Source organism: Acanthaster planci, linkage group LG01 (genome assembly GCF_054643075.1).
Source record: "Acanthaster planci isolate LZ-2023a linkage group LG01, COTS_SCS, whole genome shotgun sequence".
In the NCBI taxonomy this organism is placed as follows: Eukaryota; Metazoa; Echinodermata; class Asteroidea; order Valvatida; family Acanthasteridae; genus Acanthaster; species Acanthaster planci.
Genome location: NC_141777.1, coordinates 37,573,759 through 37,593,575, shown reverse-complemented (window position 1 = coordinate 37,593,575; position 19,817 = coordinate 37,573,759). Strand labels below are relative to the sequence as shown.

The 19,817-nt window shown below is 40.6% G+C and overlaps 1 protein-coding gene across 2 annotated transcripts in view; it reads right to left on the bottom strand.

The window, feature by feature from the left end:
- Positions 1 to 235: 235 nt before the first annotated feature.
- Positions 236 to 19,817, bottom strand: part of polr3f (RNA polymerase III subunit F) — a 34,852-nt gene continuing 15,270 nt past the window's right edge. Inside the window, exons 7-9 of one of the 2 annotated variants that reach the window (XR_015425215.1) lie at positions 10,921 to 11,112; positions 2,552 to 2,688; positions 236 to 2,272 (exon numbers count right to left, since the gene is read on the bottom strand). Coding sequence is in view for 1 of the 2 variants with exons in the window: in XM_022250476.2 (XP_022106168.1) it covers positions 2,195 to 2,272; positions 10,921 to 11,112 (270 nt within the window). In the remaining variant the exon portion in view is untranslated. The remainder of the gene's footprint in view (positions 2,273 to 2,551; positions 2,689 to 10,920; positions 11,113 to 19,817) is intronic. The other variant, XM_022250476.2, reaches the window with a different exon arrangement.

Here is a 19,817-nt window from a genome sequence, read left to right as displayed (position 1 = left end):
CGCGGGACGCCAACAACAAAATGGTAAGCCCCTTGGCGACCCCTCGTAGCGAGTCAACTTTGGTCCTTTCGTTGACAGGTATCCAATGGGTCTTAATTCTAAATTGACAATGGTGCTTGTAACAAGTACAACTACTGCTCAGTGTTGAGTCACGATCAGGCAGGCAATTTTGCAAGACTGGTGTTCTTAAAACCGAGATATAATATGAAAAATAACAAAACAAAAACTATCAAAGTTTACGCTCCAAGTCGTTTTATTCTTTGCTTTCCAATACTGATAATACAAAGTCCGTCATAAAAAGGAAATTTGTTATAAAGGTGTTCAAAGTGAAAAAAAAAAGTTGAAAAAACATTCTATTCATCGGGGTGGGGATTCCTTTATGGATAGCAAAATTCCACAGTCCCCACCCAACACCTGGATACACCAATGGCCATTACAGAAAACTCAGGAAAACATCTCATCACGTCATAAGTCTTTCTAAACCAACAGTCCCTTGTTACTTGTGATTAAGTACATGTATGTGATAGGGTTTTGTGATGCACGCAGACTTAACTCTGTAAATGAAGTCATCCTTTCATTTGGTTGTCTTTGTTCCTAGCAGACTTGGCAAGCAATGCTGAGGAGCCCTGAATTCAGAAACACTCTCAGATAAACTTCAAAGAGAAATTATCCAGGCTCTTGTAAGCCATCCTCGTCGGTGTCTAAGAGAATGGGGTCTTCCAATTAGGCAGGGGACTACAGATTTAGTGCAAGTGATTCGAGATAATTATGTGAAAGACTGGGGTATTCCAAGCAGTTTAAGCAGACCAAATTGATAACCATGTTAATATATAGCTGTAGTCAATTTCTCTTAAAAAACAATCCTTCTACCTTGCATTCGTCTACAATGTAAGGAAGCTCTTTTATGTTCGTGTCAGCTTAAATGCATTGAAAAAAACCCCCTTTTAAACACTTAAGATTATCCATGCTTTCCTGGACAACTGAGAACCTTGTTGCTGTGATATCATCCACGGAAGACATAGTTCAGTGCATAAGTTTTTCTGTCGAAATTGTGCATCTATATTTTACTTACTGAAAACACTGATTGCTATCCACATTAATCACAATGAATCCGTAAGGAGAGAAACTTTAGTCCAGCAAAAGCTACAAAAAGGCAGGACTTTTGTACAAACCAATATAACACCGAGGTCGTCTTCCTGGGATGACATGACACTGTTTCGCTCATGAATAAGGAAATCTCATCATAAAAACCAAAAGCTAGTAAATTGTGAAACAAAAGTTACAAAATGAGATTAACTGAGAAACAAAGGTGCTTTTGGAAGATCTGCATTTCACCAGATTGATTGCAGCTACTCTTTCACTGACATACATATTTGTCTGTTTTTTACATCTGTCAAATAGGATGCCGGTATTTTTATGGGCTTTAAATTTGAACAAAACCTGACTGAAACAATTATCCCAAAATGGACTGATTAATCAGTTCAGTCATTTGTGTGAGTTCACTGAAGAATTGATGTTTAGGCTCATGACATAATTCAAGCAAGCCCAATTAACCCTAACAGTCCCAAATCCTCCGATTTCAATATGATTTTACATACACCCTAGGGGGTTAGGGTTAATAAGACAGTTAAACTGGCAATACACGTCGGTGGGTTCCTCTTTCAGCTGAACTTCCACCATGAATGGCTGGGATAAACCAAGCAGTATTTGCAGGCTGCACAATTGGCTTACTCTTTTTATATAAACTCTGTCCACATTGGTTTCAGAATTAAGAGTATGATTACTGCCCACTTGTCAGCCCTTGCAGGCTAGGCTGATGGTCTTCACTGCATGGTTGTGCCTGGCAGAATGGCATTGGGTGCATCAGTTTTACACAAGTCACAACCCAACAAATGACGACATTGTGCTTTTGTACCAGGCAGCAGACACCTTGTCTGTTTAGCTGTCCACTCTGGTAATCTGCCTGAACTTGTATCTCACCAAGTTGATCCATTTTTTCAACAGGTCTACGAGGGAAATACAGACTTTTCCTTCACTGCAACGATCATTCAGTCATGTCAGACTGTGACTGCACCAATCCAAGGAAGTGAGCCATTCACTCAAGCTAGCTGAACTTTCTGGCTGGCAGTTCAGACTTTCCATTCCAGACAGTAAATACCGAGTTTGAGCTGACGGCATTCCCGGAACTGCCTGTTCAATAATCCATCCATTCTTTCATGTAGACACATGTGGAAGGTGATATTGAACCTCCATCGTAACACTGGTTGAACACCTGCATGTGCAGGGAAAAAAAAAAAAGAGAAGAGAAGTGATGTTTGATTACCATAACTCTTTCCCGTTTTTAAAACCTTTTTTCTCCCAAATCAAACAGTGTACAGTAAACCAATGACACATTTGCTCTAGCCATACAAACAACTGAGACATCCAACCCCATGTAACATAATGGTAGCAGTAAAACCGAATGGCAAGTCATACACAGCCCCAAGAATATCACCAAACCAGGCGCTGGGATTCAGGGGGTGAAGGAGCATCCTTACACACAATACCTGACCTGCAATGCATAACTCCATGCTGAACAATGGATACATGCTTTCCAGTTATGGTGCAGAGACAAAGACTCCTGCATGCATGAAACTGCTGCACTCGAGTCTACATCATGAAAGGAAGTCATTTTTCACCACAGACACTCTACAGGGAAGTAAACAAGTATACGTATTCCAAACACTTAGTTGCCATTACATGTATTTATGGACCATGTGAAAAACCTTGTTAAGCACATTAGCAAAAAGAAAGCAAAAACTTATAATTCAACCCAAAATGTTGTGTCATACTCCTTAATACAAATACAGTCTTTGCATAGGGTAGGTTTTACCAGCTTTCCCTTGTTTATTTGTCACATTAGTTCCAAGTTTGTGATTGCCCTCCTATACTTGTGTAGAAAGCTGGAGAGTGAGGGTCAATATTCCAATGAAATGATGCCCCCCCCCGATTTGTATATGGTTTTAATGATAATAGTTTGACTAAATGGAAATATCTGTCTGATGTTTAGTCTACCAACGTGAAAAGCTTGAATTTCAAGGACTTCGGGGAAATATATAACGTGTCAAATAATCCTATGAATTCAGAGAAGAGCGTGATAAAGATAATTAAAAAAAACAACAAAATAATTTAAAAAATGATGCTTTGCATGTATAAAAAAGTACTGTACATACACATTACCTAGACTCATATCACTGATTACAATTTGTGCAATTGTGTGGTCAACGGAGGACAAAAAAAGTTCAAAATCCACTGAAGAGTTTGATTTATCTTATCATTCAAGTTCAAAAGATTAAAGTTCAACGAAATTCCCAACCGCTGCTGCAGCCAAATCAAATATCTGCAACAGCGGTGTGCACATAATAAGGTGTCCATGGCAACTGTATTTGATCAGCTTTTTTTTCAGAGGACATGACAAATGCTCTTTCAGTGCACTCCAGGGAGCTGAAAGAACATGAATCTCATTACACACAAGAGGCTCTGAGTCACATTCAGGTGTGTGTGTATGTGTTTATGCAAGACAAATTCATTTCAGACAGAATTATTTCATAGCACTGATAAATGTCCACATACCACTGTGGCTGAAAGGTTTACGTGTACATGTACACACACTTAAACTTGTAAATGTTGCATAACAATTTGAAGACTGTAGTGATTCCCGGAAACTATGTTTTTTCTGTTCCAGATCAGCCAGCACATCCACTTTTATATTTACCTGAATCTGAAAATATAGTATTGAGGCATATGTACAGTAGATTGAAGGAAAATGCTGAAGGAAAATTGTTGCTAGGTATAGAAAAAGTCCCAGAACTTGTACTTAAACAAAGTTGAAGTGTATGTAAACTGTGGGCAAGGTACATTTATTATGTCAATCAACAACACAACTCAAATCTGCTCAAGTTGAGGGGGGGGGCTTAATCGCAATCTTAGCTCCACTCTCCAGCTTTGATATTCAGAGCCTGAGTTGCGGCCCTCAGGATAAAAGGGCAACTCCACATCCTCGTCCCGATTTACATGTCAAGGTTTTGAAAAATAATTCCAGCAGCCATGCAAGATGAAGCCGTAGCAAGAGTGAAAGCAGGGATTTTAAACCTGGCCCCGGCTTCCTGGAGTACTTTTGATCGATCGTGCGCTGTATCCCTCACACAAGGAGACTAATGTAACACAGACGGCACAATTGGTTTCAAGGCAGTACTTCATGCAGGAGATCAAAGAAGCTTCCTATACGTGTAACAAAATGGACGGATTTAAGCCCATCATAATTTCAGCTTTAATTTAAGAACAGTACCCTTCAGCTTTTGGATTCCAGTATTGTGAGCATATTCATTCAATATTGTACTAGCTGTTTCACATTTTTGGAAGAGCAAAATTGACAAGAAAAATGTCGACGGCCCAGCACACATTGATTTTCGTCCCTTTGTGGTTAGCCAAGACGTTGGGTAAGCAAAGGTCAGGGCTTATCAACTGTGGGCTGGAACAGATTCAAGAGCCTGTCTACCAAGAAAAGCTGCCATGCCTGAGGGCCAAAATTCAATATTCATTTCTGTCAGGCAGGCCTACATGTAAAGAGAAAATGAATCACAGTATACTGTACATGTACAATGTACATAAGGTTCACAGTGGCATATGATAATGTGCAGTCCTAATAAAGTACATGTACTTGACAGCATCTTTTTAATTAAAACAAACAGGCAAACTGTGGCGAATGACCTTGGCCTTATGTGCATCTTTTCTGATTTAAGACTTCTTTCACTTAATCTGTTTGCCACTTGACCCGAAAAGAGCAGGGGGAGGGCTAATTCCCCCCCCCCACGAGTTTCTTTGTAATGTCATCACAGCGCCATCTTCTTCTCATGCCAAGCCTTTGGGAGTGTTTCCAGTAATGTCTTGTGGTCATTTTACCTTCAATATCATGAAACTGGGACATGCTGTTTTCGCAAGATGCTAATTTTTCTGCGACAGAGTTATTAATAACTGTTTATCACTGACGTGCCCAAAGCACTCCAGAAAAGACATATGGGAACATAAACCTCAAATGGCTCTAAAATAAATCACCAACCGACCTGAAACTTCACAAATGTACTTATAATGAGCATGTTTACATGCTTGCCAAGCTTCAAAGACAATGGGCATGGGGCAGCTGAGTTCTGAGGATGGAATCTACTCCCCTGGCTGTGAGATGGTCCCATTAAAAAAAGCCAGCTGTTTTACCATTAATATTTACATCACCTTAAAGTCTAAAGGCTCTCAGGAAATGATAACTTGCATGTCTAACATAAAAAAAGCTGTCAGGGTTTATTTGTGTCCATGCGAAATTTTTTTAAAAAGATTTTGTTCCCACGCACGAGTAACCACTTCTGCCGACACAGTTACTCATAATGCCGTTTCTGAGTCACTTCACATTTTAGTGAATGATGGCAAACCTGACCCAATTCATTCTGTAGAAAGCAGAGAAAGACATCAATCTACCAGAACTAGTAAGTTCAGGTATGCACTCACGTGCATCCAGCCAGATACAAATAGCCCCATTTTTGTAAACTGTTATCATATCAAGTCATCTCGAGGTGGATGCCATTTTCATCCCTGTAATTTCCTCTTTGGGGCCGGGGAAACCAGCCACTTTTTCAAGAAATAAAAAGTGATATGTAATAATTGCTTACAGCTTACAAAAGACAATGCTAAAAACAACAACATACAAAAACAATAACAAACAACAACAACAACAGACAAACAAACAACAACAAAACAATGCTGAAAATGTTTCTTCAAATAGCCTGTATCTTGCCATTTTGTTGTTGTTCAAGCTTTCTCTGCCGACAGAACCAAAACATGTCATTTGGTAACAGGTAAACAAAAATACCCTGGATACATGTTTTCAAGGAGGAGAACTCCATGAGTAGGCCTACCGCGGTATCACAGTTATCAAGGCATCATCTAACAAGAAGATGAACATTGAGGGCCCTAAAATACAGCCCTTGGGGACACCTGAGGGAACCGGGTTCCATTCCAAACTCGGGCCATCAGTGAGTACTCGGTGTTGTCTAACTGTCAAATGACTATGCAATAATGTTAAGACTCCTAAATGCCAACCATAGGAGGTGAGCTGGTGTAACAGCTATGGGAAACAAGGCCTTTGAGAAATCTGCGTGCACGATGTCCATCTGCTGGCCCTTGTCAACAGCATCATGGTATGCCTCCTGGAGTAATGAAGTGAGATTGGTGGAACAATATCAGCCTGGAACAAATCCATGTTGTTGATCAGAGATGGCTGCTGGGACATATTGCAGATTTGTTTGCACACAACTTATTCAAAGACCTTCGACAGATGAGTAGGTAAAGAAATTGGTCTGTAATCAGTAACATTGACCCGACTAACAGATTTATGTATGGCAACTATAAGTTGGCGGATGTTCATTGAACTGGGAGTGTACTTCTGAAATTGCCATGCAAAACGAGCCTGCAAGACGAGAGCAGTTTACTTCTGATAAGTTGAAAGGGAAGACACACATAGACAGAATCTTAGAACACGATTCAGTTGGGCTCAGTCAAAAGCAACTATTTTTTTTTACAAATTTATCTGCCAGTGCTGGAGGACCAGAGTCCCTATTTTCAAGGACTCGGACAAATGAGACTCGGACAGATGAAACTTGGACTCGAACAGATAAGACTCGGACTCTAACAATGAGGACTCAGATATCTCAGGGACTTGGCCAGAGTCTGGCAAAAAAACCAAGAATTTTACCTTTACTTTACTGCAATTTCATTAACCGAAGAGACACATGGAGTTCTCATGCTTTCTTGAAAGTCATTCGGTTGCACTGCAACGCTAGCGCTACATGCACCAATTTGAAGACCCTGAGTTCGGACCGGTTTTAGACAGAAACTCGGATGTACATGTACAGTGTACCGTATATGCACTGTCTCCATGTGTAGAACTACATGTAAGTCTAATGTACATCTTTTGAGTATTGTGCAGGGTTGATTTTGCACGAGTGCATGGACACTGTGGAACGGATCCCTGGTGAAAGACTCAAAAAAGAGGCTTGATTATATAGTTGAAGTGTCAGAACCATGGAACCAGACTAATAAGGCGACATTACAAAACTGTACAAAAGTTAAATTTAAATTTTTGTACACCCTGGAATCATGTTAAGATTGTGTGTTCTAGAATTTAAATGAAAATCTTTTGCAAAAAGATGTGTGAAGCTACAGTGCGCAGCTGGTGTACGCTCACAAGAACAGACTGAGACATACACTTGCTAACTCTACCACTTTAGGCGGTACACTACCGCTTCTCATGAATATTAACCATCTGCTGACTTTTTGCTACAAGCGACCACTGTTGATTATTTCTGTATCCAATTCACACTTGTGTCTCTCAAGTTCTTATTATGCAAATTTTTTTTATTACTTAATACCTAATTACCTACCTACCCACTTAATTACCTAATATGAAAACTATTCTTGCATTGTGTACCACAGATTGTGCTAAACTGAGTCACAAATTACAAATGTTTCCTGCCTTGAAAGCCTCCCAGCCCCTACCCCTGCTTGGTAGCTCTGCACCCTGGCATCTTTCCCTTCAAACTACTGAAGAATCTAAAACTTTTTCGTTCTTCAATGTTGAGAGGTATGCTGAGGCCTTGTCTCAACTTGTTTTGACATGGGCTTCCAGAGCGACGGCTATGGCTATTGTAAGCGTGTATTTGTGCACTTTCTAAAGGTGAGTTGAAGGCCTAAATCTAGCTAGATGCAGACGATTTGGATGCAGTCTAAGCACTCCCCAATCAATTTTTCATTAAACAACTTTTCTTCACAAAGAATTTGAATTCATTTTTTAAAACATTTTTACACTTAAGAAGCCTTAAGTCCTTTTACAAACAACCGAGGGTGAAACTTTTCACTAATTCAGTCAAAGTGCACACTACACAGCTATCTGGGGGCTTTTTCTGTTACCAAAAGGGGTCTAACGATCGCCGTCCAATGATATTAAATTTGTCCCCTCCTTCAATATATTTGATCTCTTCAACACTAATCAAAATGCTCAAGTTTTTTTCTGATATAGATAGTGAGAGTGTCAGTATGCCAATCAAACTTAACCCTAACCCCCAAGGGGTATTTGCCAAGGACCCTGCTAAATGCACCAGTATGCACCAAACCTCACATGGGTACCCTGCTAAATGCACCAGTATGCACCAAACCTCACATGGGTACCCTGCTAAATGCACCAGTATGCACCAAACCTCACATTGGTACCCTGCTAAATGCACCAGTATGCACCAAACCTCACATGGGTACCCTGCTAAATGCACCAGTATGCACCAAACCTCACATGGGTACCCTGCTAAATGCACCAGTATGCACCAAACCTCACATTGGTACCCTGCTAAATGCACCAGTATGCACCAAACCTCACATGGGTACCCTGCTAAATGCACCAGTATGCACCAAACCTCACATGGGTACCCTGCTAAATGCACCAGTATGCACCAAACCTCACATGGGTACCCTGCTAAATGCACCAGTATGCACCAAACCTCACATGGGTACCCTGCTAAATGCACCAGTATGCACCAAACCTCACATGGGTACCCTGCTAAATGCACCAGTATGCACCAAACCTCACATGGGTACCCTGCTAAATGCACCAGTATGCACCAAACCTCACATGGGTACCCTGCTAAATGCACCAGTATGCACCAAACCTCACATGGGTACCCTGCTAAATGCACCAGTATGCACCAAACCTCACATGGGTACCCTGCTAAATGCACCAGTATGCACCAAACCTCACATGGGTACCCTGCTAAATGCACCAGTATGCACCAAACCTCACATTGGTACCCTGCTAAATGCACCAGTATGCACCAAACCTCACATTGGTACCCTGCTAAATGCACCAGTATGCACTGGTGCATATTGGTGCATTGTGCAGTGAACTAATTTATGTCACTCCTCGGTACCACTGGCTACCCTGCTAAATGCACCAGATTGCACTGGTGCATATTGGTGCATTGTGCAGTGAACTAATTTATGTCAGATTGCACCAGTGCATTCTGGTGCTCTAGTTGCTAGGGCGTAAACACCAAGCCTGCTAAATGCACCAGAATGCATACCACCAGAAGACATGTGTTGCCTGCTAAATGCACCAACTTGCAACAACTTTTTACCTCTGGTGCATTGAGCAGGGTTAGGGTTAATAAAGGTGAAATAAAAAGAGTGTTTAATTATAACTTTTTATAAAATGCCCTTTTCCATCTTAATAATGTGTCATATTTGTGATTTATATTAATATGCGTACATGTACATTGGTGTTGATGTTACTTGAGAACCATAAAAAGACTCAGCCTTGGACACAAAGACTTGGACTTGGACTCAGAATACAAAGACTCGGACGAGACTCGGACTCGAATGACTCAGACTTGGACTCAGATGCCAAGGGCTTGATTACAGCACTGGTAACTGCAGTTGACTCTCATCAGTGCAAACTCAATTAAGCCAAAATTCTGGATACAATGAGCAAAAAGCATTATTCCCAATTACGGTAACTGTACATCTGTTTACGTTAATACGGAAACAATCACTTTGACAAAGATGAACACAGACAACAAGAAAGGACAGTTATTATCACTTCATTGACCTTGTAAACTCGGAATATGAAGTTAGTATTGAAGTACTAAAAAACTGCCAGAAAAAATCGTGAAGCACAGATGCCGAGATATTGCTGTCAGTGCTCCAGAGTCATCCTCATCCCCTTTCAGACATTTCCGGTCTGGACAGTTTCAGGAATATTTTGGTTTTGCTGACCAACGCTCTCCATCCTGTCTCATTTTTGCTTGAATCGGGCTACAATTCCCTTTCCCAGCCCTGGTTAGAAATCACTACTATGTGCATGTCCAACAAAGGTTATAGGTACCCTTCTGCACACTGAAACTTGCAGAGAGTCTGCCTTGTGCTTCAGTGAAATAAATGATTCATTACTGATCCCTGGGGCACCATTCCATGGTCAATACTGTAAGTCGTGCCCCTCTGCCCCTGCCCTCTATTGCAACAATACAAAGGATGGCAGCTCATTTCAGATTCGCAGTAGAAAAAAAGGTAGAAGGCAACCACTGCAATGCCACTGGGTAGGCTTCAGCAACGAAGCAGTCAGAGGTCGAACACTGCACAAATGTTCGACAGCTTGAGCTCTTTGAACAACACAACTCAGAGAATGCATGTTTACCCTGCCCTTTTCAGAAGCGAGTCTGTGGACTGAACCTGTTTTTGCCGATCACAATTAAAACGCTTCAACTGGAACGATTTCGCTTCGGTTCTTTTCACATCCAACAAAAACCACGGCTGCTGTACATGTACTTTGAGCTGGATGTCCCATGAAAATTGAAGTAGAAAGAGTGTACTGGTAGTAACAGGGGCCCAACGACCAGAGGGGGACCTTCTTGACATCTGCTTCTCTACCACCACCTCCCCCCCCTCAAATCCCACCAACCAAACCCTAACTCACAAGACACATCTCATACTAGTACGGGAGCCTTATGATATGTCTTTCAAATCACTGAATTTAACCCTAAGTCACTGGCGCATCCGTCAGGAGACCTTTACTGCTACCATTCCCTCAACTCCTTGGAACCAAATACTCTGTACCAAACCCAACTCCCTGGACACACCCAGCAAATGATCCCGTGATGCCTTTTTCCTCTACCCTCCCCTCACACCCAAACTCAACTCACCAGACACACCCCACAAGGAACCCTCATGATATGATGATGCCACTCCCTCGATCACCAACTACACCTCACTCTTTCTTACACAGCCCACGAGGGGAAACTCACCGATGCCTGTTTCTCTCCCTCCCCGAATCACCAACCCCAGCTAACTCACCGGACACACCCCACATGGGACCCTCATGATGCCAGCGGGCTCAGTCAGTGGCTGGGTGGCTCGGTATAGTTTGACCTGGCCTGGTGTGCCAGAAGATGTCGCCCCTGCCCTTAACTGGACCGTCATCTCAACTTTGCCATCATAGATGAGTGTGTTTAAGATGGTTTCTATGTCTTCAACAGCCAGTTCAACCTGCATTAAATAGCACAATGAATCAAACTAAGCATCCTTAAACATCTTTATTACTATCTACCGGTATGCATAAAACATCAATTTCATATGACATGTGGCTAAAGGTTGTAAACTATTCAATTTCATATGGCATGTGGCTAAAGGTTGTAAACTATTCAATTTCATATGGCATGTGGCTAAAGGTTGTAAACTATAAATGTGGCGAAAAACTGTGCATCACAAATGTACTGAAAAGTTGTACACTAAAAAGTTAGTAAAAGATTGTACACTACAAATGCAGTTGTAAAAGTTTCCAGTTTTCCCACGGCAAAGTGTCCATAGAGGTTAAGTTTCATAGTTTTAAAGTTTGGTGTTTATAATTCTAAGTCAGATTCTGAAAGAGGGTGTTACTTGAAAGGGGAAAATCATACTTAAAGACGTGTTCCCTTGCGGTTGCAATATTAGGAAGTAATATTGATTGGAAAACTAAAATTTCATCATGGAGCACACGGTAAGATTTCATGTGGCAAAAATTATCCCTCCTTTGGTTTAACAGCACAAATATGCACGAGTGCCCACAGTCACTCTTTTGCATGTGTTTTCTATGTGGCACACAAACATGCACAGGTTCAGTGTGTACACAGTTGGTTTCCAGCACAAAATGACCCAGGGTCTTTTGTGCAGTCCTCTTCACTGCATTTGGTTTACTGCACAATAATGCACATGAAACAGTGAAGCACAGTTGTTGGGCAGCACAAAAGTGCAATCTGATATTCCTGTGAGGGACTGTTGGTGCAGTGCACAACATGACACAGCTGTGCTTCTTTGAGGTGTTTACCAACTGACCCAAGGAGTGACTTCAGCATAGGAGGGTTAATACACTACAAAAACTTATAAGTACATACAGCTTTGGGTTCTTTTCTTTGAATTGAAAGAGAATTCATGAATTTCAAATTTCCCAAACCCCCAGAAACAGAGGCTATTGGTAAGGTCCAGTATAAGATGTTCTGACTATACGTTTTCTGGTGTAAAGTCCTTTTCTTACAGTATTCCTGCCAGGCACACTTTCAGGCATTTGCTTGACTACATGTATGCTTGTTATGCCCACATACTTTTTATTGGCTTCAATGAAACTAGCTCAAGAGTGAACTGCCATGCAGACTATGTCTAGGCAGCACATTTCAAGTGAACGTTTTTGTGGGAGTATGAACTCAAATTTTGGAGAAAGGCTCATCACTTTGTGGCAAGGATCACCAGCTGGAGGTCTCGCGGAACCCCCGAAGCCCCCTGAATTTGCTGTCCAGTCTGGGGGAAAGCCAGCAGAAGTGTGTGTTGGCTGCTGATGTCTGTGCTTGGGAATGCCTGTTTGACTATGGGTTTGCTGAGCAGGAATAACTGCTAAGTCACAAGCCCCAAAAAGGCAGCTTTACTGTGAGTTTGATTCATTGAACTTGAAGTTATCGTGGAAAATGTGTGTGAAGTTTGGCAGTCTGTGGCTCACGTTGCCTCTCTCACATTGTCCAGATCATGGTGAACCTTGTGACACCAACATTCTTAAAAATGTCACATCCAAATTTAGAATTTCTTTTTTTAGTGTCTTCCATTTTGCGTGCATATGAGAAACGAGTGTAATCTAGTACACATGTACATGCCAGAGGCATATCCAGGTCTTGGACCCTGAGAAGGTAGAATAGATTTTTTTTTCCAAGAAACAACTGTCCAATTCTTTCATCAGTAAAAGGATCCTCAATGCTCCCACCGAAAAAAGGAAAGGTGGTAGTATCATTTCTACAGTGCTTGTGCTCTCAATTCCTTTAAATAAGATGTAAAAGCTCATTTAAACGGATAGGGTTTGGGTTACATATTACTCACATCAGTGTGAACGATTTAATGTATGTACATCTTCTTTGACAGTTTCAGAGACTTACAGAGATTTGCTCTAGTGGTAAATGCAGACTAAGATCTTTTTTTAGGATTAACAACAAACTAGCTCCTACATGTATTGAGAAACTCTCCAAATGAAGGTTAACCAACATGAATGATTTCATCCTCTGCCTAACACACAGCAGTCTGAGAGAGTATATAAATCAGACATGTGCCTAGCACTAAACTCTCCCCGAAACATTTGTATCCAATTTAACAAACTAGAGACTCATTCAGAACCCACAACATGTTGCCGACCCTTGACTCCATTGCGTACATCACTCTGTATTCTTTTTTTACTGTTTAGTTCATTTTTCAAAGCTGGTTACCTTGATAAGAAGCTGGTCAGCTTGATAAGAAGTGGCTTGCTCATGTCTTTGTGCCCCTAGCATTCACTGTCTAAATCAAACAATGCTTTAATAACCACTCAACCAAGGATTGGACAGTGCTGTAGTTTAGCATATACACAAGTACAATATTAAATTTCATTTTGTCACTTGTGAATTTAAACAAACGAGCTGTGCATAAGTACACACACATAAATTAACTGAACATCACTGCACTCTAAAACTGTGGCTTTCAAATTTCAGGCCTCCCCTCAAATTTGCACCCATCTTTCCCCTCCAATTTTTTTCTAAAGTAATGGGAAACGCAACTATTTTCTCGTTTGGCCTTCTAACAAAGTGCAGAATTCTGCCCCTGCCGCAGCAGCATACACAAACAACAAAAAATGCTAATGCTGCAAGTCTTTCCAATTATGCCCCTGGAAAATTGACGGCCCTTTACAATTTGACATGATCAAGGACTGCATTCTGGCACTGAAAATTCGGAGCAATTCAAGTTGTGTATTGCTTGGTTCTCAGTTCTTCAGTGATGTCCTTTTTCTACCAAAATATGGAATCTTTGGACAGTTTAACTTCAATATTGGTCCCAAGGTCATCAATTCAAGGTTAAGGGTCTAATTAAAACTTACTGTGTATGCTGGACAATGAGGCCAACAATTATCTTTCCAAGATTTTCCTGCTTTACTCTGTAGAAGCAATGATATACGATATTTTTTCTATTTCTGTGACAATTTGGTAACACCGACTAAATATTCAAGCAAATCAAAGGTTGAATATTGGAATATTCAATTATTTGAACTGACTAAGTCTTACTTAGCAAGACGAACGAAAGTTGGTTTACTTTCAATTTCAAATTTCTTCGCTGCAGCTACATTTTAATTCTCCACGGAGTAAGGTCACACTAACAAGTGAGACTACATGTGCATACCGGTACATGTACATGGTTTTTTCCCCCCACATCTGATGAAGGATAAACTCCATCTTTTGTAACCATAGGAACATATTTCATCTCCAAGGCAAATAGAATAACACAATTAGAAAATCAATAAGATAGCCAGGAGACAACTTAGACTAAGATATACAGTCTGTGAGACTGTGGGAGGGGTAGAGGAATCTATCAGAACGGATTTCTCACGAAGGCTAGTAGGCCCTTTTTATTTTTATTCATTATTTAACCTGGGTGGCCAGTTTGCAATGAACTGTTGTCCTGTCTGGGTCCCCTAGGAGATTAGCAGAGGGAGGCAGGATTTGTAGATTTCTTTTAATGATTTAAAGAATTTGATTTTGAAGTTTTTAAACTTGGAGGTCATTTGGCCCAATTATATAGAGTTCTATTTCAAAGAACACAAATTAAGCTGTATTTGCAGTTTAAATTATGTATTGCTTTGACATGTATTACAAAGTCAAACAAATAGTAACTTAAATTAAGACATTTAAATCAAGTACCAGTAGTTTGATTAAAATTACAATGTACATGAAGGCAACTACTGGAATAGCCTGAACACTTGTACCAGAGCTTATGAGACCAAAGCAAGGCATGGATCGAAGGCTTCTTGAGTGGTAGAACCCAGCATGAATTGCAGTCAGTGGTACACATGTCCCTTGCTCGCACCTGCCGATGTCATATCCGATGGAGTTAGTGCTTGGTCCAGCCCCATTCCTTCTTTCCAGTCAACAATGAGGCTCTCTGCTGATGACAGTCTCAGATACATACTGTGCAAGTCTATCAAAAGTCCTGGATATCTGAAGGGCCTCCAAGCTGATCTCCAGGCTGTCCTTGACTAGGCTCAGAGATGGAAACATGAATAGTGCAACATCACCGAGTGTAGCCACTTGCGCATCACCACAAAGGAAAAGACGCTGGCGCATACCTTGGCCATCTCAGGACAGGCCATCCACACGGGAAGAAGTTTACACGTGACTACATGTACCTTGGAGATGTCATTTACTGATGACCTTTACTGGAGTAACTGTGTAGAGGCCATCACAGCCAAAGCATCAAGATCCCTTGACTGATCAGGCACACCTTGGGCAAATCCAGCAGAGAGGTCACAGAAACAGTATCGCTGCCACTTGAATTTCTCTCAAGTGCTTGGAATCCCAGCACAAACCGTAACATCAGGATTAATGAGAGTCATCCAGCACCAGTCAGCCTGATTTTGTCATGCAGCACTCCTGAAGTGAGTTTAGTGTGTCCGATATGCTGAAGCCACTGGGATCAGAACACTCTGCACGAGACACCTCTCCCCTAGCAGGTTGAGCTTCTTCATAGCATCCAACAAAGCCAAGGATACCCCTCAAAACATCCTCCAAACACAGGTCAAGCTGACACTACCCGACCCATCAACATTGCCTCACTTGAAGGCAACTGCACACCAGAGTCAACCTGCTAACAGTAACTCTACGGATCTTCCCCAAGAGCTGCTCAGATCTGGAACAGGCTACCAGTGACGATAACAGCAGCCAGTCGGAAAGGGTTTCAGAGAGAGGCATGTACTGCCGGCTATCAGAGGGATGGAGCCACCTTAGGACTAAGTAACACCATGTCCATCCACCCCAGCAGAAACCCCAACCACCAGGCACACAAGCACGCACACAGAGCATAATTGAAACCCGCCCTCTCCAGGACAGCAGCAATGCTTTTGAATTACATGATGCAAGACACAATTTCCACCTGTAACTTTTAGCCCCACATACTGGTACACAGAAGGGTGCATGTACTGTCCAAACCCACATGAAGTAACATGTAGATGTAATGCCACAGTGTAGACGTTTTGCCACGGTGTAGCATGTGACAAATATTTCTAGTGCATTTGTTCATCTTTTGGTCCCAATCATGGCAGAAATTATCATTAATACAGTTCGAAAATTAACTGGTATTAAAAGTGCACCAATGAGAACAGTAACACTGTATCTAAGGACGAAAACAAATGCAGAAAGGCCACGCAAAGCGCCCTCATAAGTCACTGCATTGCCAGCTCAGTTACAATTGCTTCTCCAACAGTCTCACTAAAACTTTTCTGTGACAATGGGCACATTGGGCCATTTTTCATTTTACCATCGGCTGGGTTTAAAAAAAAAAAGTCCAGAGCGAACACAGCTTTCGAGTGACAGGTTTTAAACCATGCTCGTAGAAGTTCGGTCAAAAGTAGACGTCACAGGATTTGTTTACCAGGAGCTACAAAACTAAATGGCTAGGGCATATAAAATGCCATCAACCACATACATGTACATGTATACACTGGACAATGCAAATACTGACTACAAAAAGCTGATCACTTCCAGGTCATATCTACATGTACATGTAAAATCATTTTGAAATTGGCAAATCAGGACTGTTAACAGGTGAATACACACCAGTACATAAATTCTACACTAGCTAAGACCACTTTTTTAACATCATTACTCTATTGGAACATGGTGCAGACAAGATGCAGGTTGAGATGTACATGTATGTAGAGCCTGAGGTGTACATGGGTGTGTGGGTGTGTGGGTTGGGAGGGGGGAGTGGAAACAGCACTACAGGTGCATTGTCCACTAAAGCGTTCGAGTGTGTCATTTTTGTGTGGCTCATGTTTTTTAGAAGTATGGAGTGTGTTTGATAATTCTTTGCATGAATTTTCTTTGTGTTTGAGTTTTGTTTCAGAAACCCATGTGGTAAGAAGGTTTATAAATGAAGAAAAATCTCAGAAATGGTGACAGTAAGGTGATATTTATTGTGGTTGTCTTGTGTCGCCAGCCAAAGTGCGTTTCATGAATACTCTCCTATTTGTCCGTCATGTGTGCATACACTGTACCAGTGATTACGCTATTTTATTATCAGCCCATGGGTATGCCCTAAATATAAAATAAATTGGAAAAGGTTAGCTTATTTTATTTGTCCTTATCCCCATGTTGCCAATTTCATAACCAGATACGTTACCCTTTTTTCAAAATGACAGACAGACTTGCCATTTTGAGACACATGTCCTTTGAAGGTGCTCACAGACAAGACCAAACTGGGGATTATATTGACTTTATTCAGTCTGCCTGTCACAATATGTACATGTACCAATGAAATTCATATCCACTTGAACATCCCAAAATCTTATTTAAAAAATGTGAATTTCTTGAAGTAGACTTACGGTAACGTATCTGTTCGTTCCAAGGCATTTTGGAAGGCTTAACTTCAATTCGTACATGTAGTTATTTTCCAAAAAATTGTTATTTGGAAATCTCGTCTGTATTATTTATGTATTCATAAAATGCACATTATAATGTATAACATAGAATGACGAAATAATTTGTTTGTAGGGTGTGCACATTTTTAGATTTTGATGAGGCTTTTCTCATGTGAAGAGTATACATTTTTCGATAACATCATTATTATGATTGATTGAAATTCATAATGACTTAAGCCTCCCCAGATTTTGTTTCAAAACCAACTTTTGTATAAGTAGAATGGTGGTAACGTATCTTTTAGGTCGTTAAAACACGTTTTAGATGTTCAAAATGTGGTCGAGTTAAAAATCTGTCCTGTTTTGATCCATGTTCTGGAGCTAATAAACTTTACGATTTTGAGCAGATTCCATATATTCATTGTACATTTTGTTCATATTTTGCTAAGTCTTAGTCCCAACTTGAAAACTTTAGTGAAAAATGTGCCTATAGAAGGATGGATTTCAAGATATTGACTGATTTGTGGTAATTAGTCCTTTTACTCCATGCTTTACTTTTCTCCTTTCTTGTTTCATTTGCTTGTTTTGTCAGTCTTACTAAATTGCTGTTTCTTGCTCAGGAGTTTTACTTTGTTTCATTCTGATATTGTGGTTTTTTTATTGTTGTTGTAAATACTATACTGAATTTAGATTGAATTACATGTATGGCAAACTTCTCAGCTAGGAGAGCCCCTTAACTTTGTTTCTTTTGGCGATCCTACAGAAGCTCTTTGGTTCCTTCTTTCAATTTTTTTTATCATCTTCTTGGTTTTTATATTTGTCTCTTGTTTCACTGAATTTCTTTCTTTTTTTTCCAAATATAATTCCGGAAGATTAAAGGGAATGTAAACAGTAAAGGAATACCCTCATAAATATACATGTACATGTATATGCTACTGTAAGGTGCCATTAATTGCCATTTTTATTGTTGAAGATGATAAATTATTAGGCAATAGTTAGAGGCAAAAAATATGCCAGGGCTTTTTACAATATCCCCACTGGAACACAAGGGCACTCAAGTTCACCCATGATTCAAGTAAATGTCATATTTTGAGTCGTATAAAAGGTTACTGCCAAAGGAACGAAAAAGAAAACTGTTTGTCCAGGAAGCACATAATGGCACCTACAAATTCTGAAGAGATATATGTACATGTTTCAGTTTTCTAACTTGGGAACAACACCTATAGAGTACATGAACAGACGTGCACGTACATTTCCTCTGGCCATTTCCTTGGAACAAAATGTTCCAGGAAGGGTAATGTGTATTTGCACCATGTACAGTGCATGACGTTGAGCTGTTTGCACAGTGAATGGTGGGCTAAATTTACACATACTTAACTGATTTGTGTTATTCTGTGTAAAAATATTTCTAACACATTATTCCAGAGATAATCGGCACATGAACCATGTGGAAAAGAATTCCTATTTCGGAAGTAAACAAAAGAGGTGTTAACAAAAGTTAACAACTGGAGTAATGCAAGAAGGTTAGATGCAAAAACATGTGAATTACTTTGTCAACGACATGTAGCGAGGAACTCAACTTCTGTCATATCTCATGTGACCTCTTCATGATGTTGAACTCCAAGAGTTGTTAACATTTCTGTTTTATGATGCATGGGTGTCCTTAGTTTTTGGAACATCAGCTCAGTGTGTTTACATGTCGAGTTGTTTCTGAGAGTAAAAAAAATAAATGGCATGAAGCTTGCCAGTGCTCTTTTCATTTACATGCAGATGCACAACATGAAATTTTATTCTGCAAGCGGCAGCTGTCGGGGGGGGAGGGGTTGGTGGTGATATGTCACTTATTTTCCAGCACCTGCCATTACCTGTGTCGATCCAAAATGTGCTTTTGGTTTTCATTTGATCAATAATGCAGACAATGTGCATGACAAGTTCACAGAGATACGGGGGGAGGGGATGTACATACACATGGGCTGGTGCATTGTCCATGTACTAAGTGTATAGGACTGCACTGAGTGGTGGGGGGTAATGAAGGCATGGAAAGGTGCCTTTACACTTACATCATGAAATCTTATTACAGCACGTACATGTAGTCTGCATGCTTTTTTTTTTGCACACGGTACATTGCATCCGATGTACCAATACATGTACATGTGCATGTACGATATGTTTGAAGATAGACCTTATGACATGTACATGTACAATACATGTAATGTAACTCCTTTTCTGAAAAAGGATATTCCAAATACAAGTAAATGTAAAAACTCTCTTTAGAAAAAAGCCTTGTACCGTACGTGAGGGA